General features: G+C 43.8%; 1 protein-coding gene across 1 annotated transcript in view; it reads left to right on the forward strand.

The window, feature by feature from the left end:
• RAPGEF5 (Rap guanine nucleotide exchange factor 5) overlaps positions 1-5,397 on the forward strand; it is a 213,411-nt gene extending 208,014 nt beyond the window's left edge. Inside the window, exons 25-26 of the mRNA XM_060108417.1 lie at positions 1,989-2,043; positions 5,282-5,397. Coding sequence (XP_059964400.1) covers positions 1,989-2,043; positions 5,282-5,397 — 171 coding nt within the window. The remainder of the gene's footprint in view (positions 1-1,988; positions 2,044-5,281) is intronic.
• Positions 5,398-8,942: the final 3,545 nt, after the last annotated feature.

Raw genomic sequence — 8,942 nt, forward strand, 5'->3', positions numbered from 1 at the left:
AACATGATGACAAGTGTTTGGAGATTATTCTGGCAACCGCGCAGGAGGAAGTGTAGTGGAGATTGGTCTGGTCCTAAATGCCGTGTTTCCTTTACCATGGTAGAGAGAGCTAGAAGGCGGTTGCAGGTACACAAGTATGAGGTGAGGGGATCTTGTCCAAAGGAAGGAGCTGTGAGTTTAAGGAACCTTTGCCTGGAGATCAGTAAGAAGCTTAGAGAAATAAAGTGGAAAACTGAAGACTATAAAAGGGATGTACATTATAAACAGAAAACGGTCTCTGTAACGATATTGATGTTTTAGAAAATGTATCTGTTTCATAAATATCTCATCTCCTGTCACCATTTGAGTTACTTGAGTCTTTGATTCCACAAAACTTCCGGCCTCCATTCAGCAAGTATGTGTGAGGCCACGTGTGTGCCGTACAGTTGGTGCTGGGTACACAAAGCCCTCTCGTGATACTTGCTCTAGAGGAGGAAGAAAGTTCCACAAAGTGATTACAGCAACACAAACCCAATAAACACTGTACACAGAGCAGTGGGAAGGTTGAGAATGGGGCTTCCCAAGTGCAGGTGAACTCACAAAGACTTCATGGGGAGAAGGTGAAACACCTTCTGAAGTAAAAGCATATGCAAATGTGGACAGGTAGGTTGAGGGTGGACACGCTGCATTTTTTTAATATGTGTTTTTTAAATATTTCTTTTTTCTTTTAACTGAGGTATGTATTGATGTACAATATTATATGTTACAGGTGTACAGCATTGTGATTCACAGTTTTTAAAGGTTATAACTTGGTTGTAGTTATTATAAAATGCTGACCATATTTGCTGTGTTGTACTATCTTTGTAGCTTATTTATTTTATACATAATAGTTTGTACCTCTTTATCCCCTACCCCTGTCTTGGCCTTCCCTCCTTCTTTCTCCCCACTGGTAACCAACCACTACTTTGTTCTCTATATCTGTGAGTCGGTTTCATTTTGTTATATTCACTAGTTTATTTTTTAGATTCCACATATAAGTGATATCATACAGTATTTGTCTTTCACTGTCTGACTTATTTCACTTAGCCTAATACCCTCCAATCCCATCCATGTTGTTGGGAATGGAAAAATTTCATTCTTTTTTATAGCTAAGTCGTATTCCATTGTACATATATACCACATCTTTATCCATTCATCGGTTGATGGACAGTTAGGTTGCTTCTTGGCAATTGTGAATAATGCTGCTGTGAACATTGGGGTGCATATGTCTTTTGGAATTCGTGTCTTCATTTTCTTTAGATATATACCCAGGAGTGGAATTGCTGGGTCATATGGTAGTTCTATTTTTAGTTTTTTGAGGAACCTCCATATTGTTTTCCATAGTGGCTGCACCAATTTACATTCCTACCAACAGTGTAGGAGGGTTCCCTTTTCTTCATGTCCTCCCCAACATTTGTGGTCATTTTAATGTTAGCCATTCTGACAGGTGTGAGGTGATATCATTGTGGTTTTGATTTGCATTTCTCTGATGATTAACAATATTGAGCATCTTTTCATATACCTGTCAGCCAAGTGTATGTCATCTTTGGAAAAATGTCTGTTCAGGTCTTCTGCCCATTTTTTAATCGAGTTGTTTTCTTGATGTTGAGTTGTATGAGCTCTTTATATATTTTGCATATTAACCCGTTATTGGTCATATCATTTGCAGATATTTTCTCCCATTCAGTAGGTTGTCTTGTACTGCATTTCTTAACAGTATGTTTTCCCATGGCTCAGTTAGAATCTGTGCAGCCGGGGTTGAGAGCCACTGTTTCTGAAGACAAGGTCAAATTTTCTTTTGTAATCCAAACTCAGTATATATATTATCAATTAAAGTCAGGTCCCGCACCAACTATAGCTCCTATTTACACCCAAAGGTGTTAGACTATCCAACCAGCCTCACAGCACCGCTACTTCAGCAGCACCCGAAATGACCCTTCCGCTGATGTGTTTCCTCTTCTGCCTTCCAGCATATGATTGCAGACACTGTCCGAACACTGAGACACTGCAGGACTAACCAGTTTGGTGAGTCATTGAAGTTGGGTATGGCATGTTAGTCTACCATACATTGGTACGGACTGTGGCCATATCACAAGTATTTGGTGGTAAAAAAAAAAAAAAAAATCTTAAAATATAATATTCACATCACATGCATATACTGTATTCTCTCTGTTTCATCACTGCATGTTTGGGAAGCAGAGTAGGACAAGAAACGGCAGCTTTCTATCCTCTCCTGGCAGCAAGTTTACACTGTACAGAGTGACTTTAGACGATCAGAAGCTCCCGCTGCACCCCTGACCCAGAAAGTCTTGTTTGCTTGCCTGCTGGCTCAGAACTACCCGTGGGTTTATCAGGGGTGACCCTGTCCTTAACCCCCTTGCTTGGAGCCTTCCTGGAATAGGAATATAGTTTGTAAAAATGCCTAAAGCAGCCTTGCAGACTCTTTTCTCCTCTCCAATGAAAACTTCCTGTTTGGAGCTGCCTTTCACCGAAAAAGTATTTTTCTGAGCACTTCTGTTGACTTCCCACTGAGACTGATGTATGTAGGAATATTTATTCCTTTTTAAATCGCAAGAATAATTTACACTGTGTTTAAATGATGTTAAAACATTGCAGGAAGGAAGGAAATCAACTGTATTGAGTTCAAGGAGCTTTCACATGGGCAGTGGAATCCTGACCCTAGTGCTGGTGAATGGAGATTATAGATCCTGTGGGTGCGGAGCAGAAAACTCAGGCTCGGAGAGGCTAAGTTTCAGCCGTTACTCAGACTGAGTACCTGACTGCCTAGCCCATACCGTTTCCTTCGCCTTGTGCAGACTTTATAAAGGGCAATTAAAAAACCAGAGAGTTCAGTAATTATAAATCAATCAGAAGTGACCACTAAGTAAAACTTACTTTGTTAAGCAACACATCCTCGTTGTAAACCAATTTTTTTCAACAGTACAGAAGTTATCTTTAAAGTAGAACAATCAAAGTCCCACTTCCTAAGGAAAATATTACTAACAATTTGGTACATGTTCTTAAGAATTTTCATTCTGTTCATGCCCGTCTTGGGTAGTTATACTGTCCTCCAACAAAGCAGCTGAACTTCTGTGTGGATTACAAAGTTTCTGTTTGAAAGAGAGAATTATAGGGCCTCCCTGGTGGCGCAGTGGTTGAGAGTCCGCCTGCCGATGCAGGGGACACGGGTTCGTGCCCCGGTCCCGGAGGATCCCACGTGCCGCGGAGCGGCTGGGCCCGCGAGCCATGGCCGCGGGGCCTGTGTGTCCGGAGCCTGTGCTCCGCAACGGGAGAGGCCACAGCAGTGAGAGGCCCGCGTACAGCAAAAAAAAAAAAAAAAAAAAAAAAAAAAAAAAAAAAAAAAAAAAAAAGAAAGAGAGAATTATAAATACAGGACCTAATTTTCTAAGTGCTCACATCAAGGAATAACATTTGATACATACTTATGTAATTGTCCATTAACTACCCAAGTACAATGCAGTTTCAGTAGAAATAGCATAACATTGTCATGGAGATTCATTCAAATGTACAAGCATACTATTGCTAATGAGTAAAGGATTTGTATCTGTTTCACCCTCCTTTGCTTCCCAAGAATTTATGGGTACTCAGCTAATTCTGAGACCTCAGTCTCAGAATTACCAAGGGATTCCGGTCTATATACACTGCAGGTGTGGGCAGGAAGGTTATACCAGTGGGGCTGGCCTTGACCTTGCCAGCCTCCCATCTCCAGAGAGTAAGTCTGCATAGCAGAAGGCAAAGGAGGAATTTAAATAACTATCAGGCCAGTTTGTGTTTTGTATTTATATATCTTTAAAAATCAAGTTTGGAGCTGAATTATCTAAATTCATTTTGACAGTTAATATAGGCAGAGTTAAACAACGTCAGCACTTGGGGTAAAATAACGTTAATCAAGCCACTTAGAGATTACAAAGTGCCATGCAATGGTCACTTGTCATGGTTGGAAGCATTCCGCCTGCCGTCTTTTTAAGGCTGGAAAGTTAACAACAAAACTGTCTCAGTAGCATCATGTTTTCTAAACCAAACAAGGGGGAATGGTAAAACTTTAACTCCTGGTGCTTTTACTTGTTGAAACCAGGAAGCCTTGTTTCTATTTAACCTAAGAACTACAAACCATCCATGACATACAAGCCCTAAATTATTACGTCATAAAACATCTTTGTCACAGAGGAGGAAAAAATGGATTTTCACCAACAGATAAAATTTCTGAATTAGAATGCTCAGCCTCCTGGGGGCACCTTTTCTGCTCCAGCTGAACTCCGGCCTCACCCCTGGCTTCTCCCTCTGAAATCCCACAAAGCAAGAAGACTCACAGTTACACTGTCTCACTGGAGGGCAGCTTAGCCCATCTCCCCAGGCCTTAATGCGTTGTTTGTTTGTTTGTTTGTTTCTGACCATGGGAAGTGGGCCTGCCCCACTGTCCAGACTACTTTATCTCTGGTTCCTTATCAGAGCTGTCAGCAGCATGACACGCACGGGTTCACAGTGCACCAAAGCGTCTTGTGGCCCTTTAACCGCCCTGCGTCTGGGAGTAGAAACTCCCTTGCTTTGTCCTTCGCTGCGTGGACGTTACCCCATCCACACACCTTCTGAACCCGCTTTGCCTGTAAACCAAACCTTTAGTCCACTTCTGTGATATCTGGTCACTTGATTGTTCCCTTAATTTTCTTCCCCCCAAAATAAGGACACCAAAAGATTTTCCTACCAAAATAAGGACATACAAAATTTAAATTAAAAAAAAAAAAAAGAACTATCATGTCCATGCAGTCACCAGGTTAGCAGTGATTTCTGACAGTTCCAGCCTGAGCTATAAGAGCCTGTGAAAGCCATTTAACGGGGCAGTCACTGTGACAGGCTGCGTGGCATGGGAGCCGAGACCATGCACTTGGGGGCCTCATGGCCTGGGTTCTGGTCCTGCCCTGCCACTTACCTGCTAGGTCTGTGCTGTTTCACGTTCGGTAGAGGGATAGAATAACAATCACTAAGTACTATATGTTAGGAGGAATTGCTCTATCAATGTTGGTAGAACAAACATCTTGCCAGTCTAATTACCTGACCTGAGGCATCTGGTCTGAGCTGAAAAAGCATCTCTGGGATTAGGATAAAGACATCTCTTCTGGGATTCTGACCAATGCGAGTCTGCCTTCTGGATTTACTCTACGCCTCAGGTGGGGTTTTACTGGCATTCAGAAACAGCATTACTGCTCTCATGAGATTGACTTTTTTTCCTTCCCCGAAATAGGAGGTGACATATCTCCAAAAGAGCACCCAGAGTTAAAATCCTACGTTCATCACCTGTGCGTCATTGACAGCCAGCAGGCCCTGTTTGCGCTCTCGCACAGGATTGAGCCACGGGTGTGAGCCCCCCAACGCCTCGCCACCCTGGAACTGCAGCCCCGGGAGCTCCGGGGATGGCAGCGCCGAGCATGTTGCTTTCCTGAGAGAAAAGAAGTTGCTGAGTTTTATCAGCGTATCACAAGACATACACAGGAAAGCCAGCCAGAGCGTGCTCGCGAAGTGATGTCAGCTGCCAGAGGTGCGGAGAGGCTGCTGTCGGAAGGAGAAGGCAGAAGCTTTCTCGAAATGGAGAAGTCTGGTTTCTTAGGATCACCTTGTTGAACCAATCCAATCTTCACTTTGAGATGCGCCAGTGTCAAGACGAGAGACTGTCTCTTGTCATACGGTGACCAGATATCTCAATAAGAGCATGTGTGAGCCTGGGAGGAGTTGTACTTTGCCTGGCAGCAGATGGCTGTTTCTAGGCTGTCAAAGCAGGAGCTCGTTTGAACACCTGAAGACAGTGATGGCATCTCTAGGTTTCCAGGGAGACGGACCTGGTCTCTGTCTTTATGAACTATGACATCACCAAAAGCCACTTGTGTCTAGGGAGTGAGTGAGGACTGGCAGCTGGCATCCCTGCTCTGATCTCCAGAAGAGAAATGTCAAGGCACGCATTTCTTGGCATCCGCAATCACTTAGTGATGTGTGCTTGCAGGTGAAATTCGTTTTCTGCACAACTGATTCACAACTGTAGGCAAGTTAGACTAAGTTGCTTTGCCAACACGGAAGAACAGTCACCTTTAAGAAATCGACTCATTTAATTTCTGGGGATTTTCTTTCCACGTGCAAGCAGGCTCTCGGGTACAATACGATTTTTGACAAAAGCACAGTGCCTGACACATTGCAGGCACTCTTAACTCTTTCTGGGGGTGACAGTCACAAAGGCCCGCCTTCTTGTGCCTGGCGATGCCCTCGTGTGTTGCTTGCTTCCAGCAGCCTCATACCCATACCCTGGAATGAGAACGGCCCGTACAGGGCGCTTAAGTGGGATTTGATGTGTGAAGCACTTAGCACTCCCTGGAGAAGAACAAGGGGCTAAAATAGTGGTGATTGCCCATCTTTCAGCAAATGAAAAGAACCCCAAAGATCCAAATGTCTGATGTATGTTGGACACTTAGAAGTCCTATAGTCCACCTCCCAACCAAGGCAGGGAGCCTTTCTATAATTTGCCTTTTTTTTTTTTTTTTTTACCCAAAGTCTCAGAGTCTTTTAAGTCTTTTTATTCCCATTTTTACAGGTTGGGGCTCCTACAGTAAATATGACCTCTTGCTGTTCTCAAGAACTGGTTAGAGGATTTCCCTCAACCTTCAAATGAACAAAAAAGCCTGTGGGATACAGTAATGAAATCCACCCCTGCCGGCTAGATCCTTGTCACTTTGCTAAAATACAAGAGCCCTGCTTTGCCTATTAGGTTCATTCATTTTCCACACGTGTGATCCTGGTGCCCCTCTCACCACTCCTGCCTGGTCCTCTCCTTGGTGCCTGTACAGAATCGCTTCTTCTTGTCTCATCAGCACCTCATTACTGAGATGTGTCCAATGCTTTCTTACACCTTTATAGCAACGCTGTTTCCTGGGCTCAGGAGCCACACTGAGCTTGCGAGATCCCTGTTAGCAGCCACATGGGGCAAATTTGGGGTAGGACTTTGAAAGAGAGTCTGTCCCCGCATGTCAAGCTTCAGTCCTGAACATTAACAGAGCTTTGTAGAAAGGCACCATCCAGGGCTAGTCCCCTCAGAGAAATGCCCCAGGCTCCTGGGAATGGAATGAGACTCATTGGAGATCAGACCCATCAGAACCAGGGAAAAGAGACTTTTCTCGTAGCTGATCAAACACTGGAAAACTCTCCCCTTGGCAATTACTGAGGACGGTGTGGGCTTACAGCACCAGTGTTCTGGTCTTTTCTCTATGCTCGGGAGTAGCATTGGGCCATTCTAATCCTACGAGGCCATTTTGACATTGTCTCTGTGTTTTACAGTTTAAATGGTTATTCACATTAGATCTACATTGCTCCAACTAAAACTATTGCAGTTGCTCCAGTGGAGAACTATTTTAGCACAGCACCTGCTGCTTGGACCTCAACTCAGATGTGTGCACGGCCAAACGAATCCACACGTACATCACACCTAAACAGATTCTGAGGGCGTAGTCAGAGTTCCCCACATGGCATGGGTGGAAACAGACTGGGAGAGAACGGCGCTTGCCCACTGTTTCCTCCAGCCATGGTCTTGGGGCTCTTGGGGCAGCAAAAGGAAAGGAGGGTTTTGTTTCGTTTAGGTGCTTTTCCATCCCTGTCTTCTGAAAGTCAAAATCTCTGAATCTTCCTGAAGTTTAACAGCTATCTGCAGAGCTTTCCCAGGCAGCAGCTCTCAGAAATTTCAGAAGCAATGAGAAGACGTGAATCTGGAATCAATGAATTCAAGGCAGCATCATGGGAACCAGATGTAGCTCAACATGAAGCTCTTTCTAATGAGTCTGGAGCTGTCCAAGTGAACAGGCTGCAGGGGACTTAAGCAGGGTCCCTGTTAATAGGGATGGGTCATATTCCCTCTGCATACATCTGCCAAGGCCTCTTTGGAATAGGTTTTGTTCTGGCCAGAAGGGTGGCCAGGAGGACCTGTAAGCTCCTTTCTAACTCTGTTAGATTTTCCCAATTGCACGAAATCTCCATTCACTCTGAAAAATCTCCTATCATCTGAGACCTTCACCAGCGACGGGTGCGTGGGCACTTCCAAGGGGGTTCTTTTTGCTATGGCACAATTTTCAGACAGTCCTATGGGTCTTTGGATTTGTCAGCATTCCAGCAAACCAGCCCTGCTTAGAAGTTAGCACAGGGCAAGTTCCTATTGGCAAAATCACAACCACTCAAAATTTTTTTTAGTTTTTCCATACACATTTGCAGATGCTCCAAAGACTATAGTGTTTTATAATAACTTCACTCTTCATTATAATCTGTATAATTGCCAAATGGTTGTAGTGATACATATTATGGCCTGCGTTCACTTTATTCTAGTATCTCTTGAGAATAAATTCATTTTCCTAGACCCCTGTCCACAAGCAAGTTGGGTGGAGAATACCTTAAATTCAGAAGCATAGGGACCAAGTAAAATCCCGGACCTCCCAGCTTGTAGGGAGATGTTGCACTAATGCAAACTCACCTCCAAGTAGGGAGACACAGTGGCATCACAGAGAAGGTGCTGGTGACGTTTGATCCCTGGAGCTGGGCTTTCACTGATGCCCCGATCCCTGCCCAGTGGTTTTGTTGCAGCCATCACACACACCACAGATTCCAAGTGTCCCTAGATGGCACAGCTAATCTGAGCTCAGAAACTAGGCAAAAACATTAAAATGGGGAAGATCAGATCCACTGTGGTGATCTAACATGGATAGCATTTCTTTTAAATGCTTCAAAGACATGTCCTTAAATTTTCAGCCTGCTTATTAACGAGTGAGCCATTGTGCTTAAAACTAGTGCTGGAAAAAAGTTTTTAAAAATTGCCAAAAAGTTAGATGAAAATGTACTATATAAAGCAAAGCTGTATATACTAAACATTTTTTAGCAGAGTA

The sequence above is a fragment of the Mesoplodon densirostris genome, chromosome 9 (genome assembly GCF_025265405.1).
Source record: "Mesoplodon densirostris isolate mMesDen1 chromosome 9, mMesDen1 primary haplotype, whole genome shotgun sequence".
Taxonomy (NCBI): Eukaryota; Metazoa; Chordata; class Mammalia; order Artiodactyla; family Ziphiidae; genus Mesoplodon; species Mesoplodon densirostris.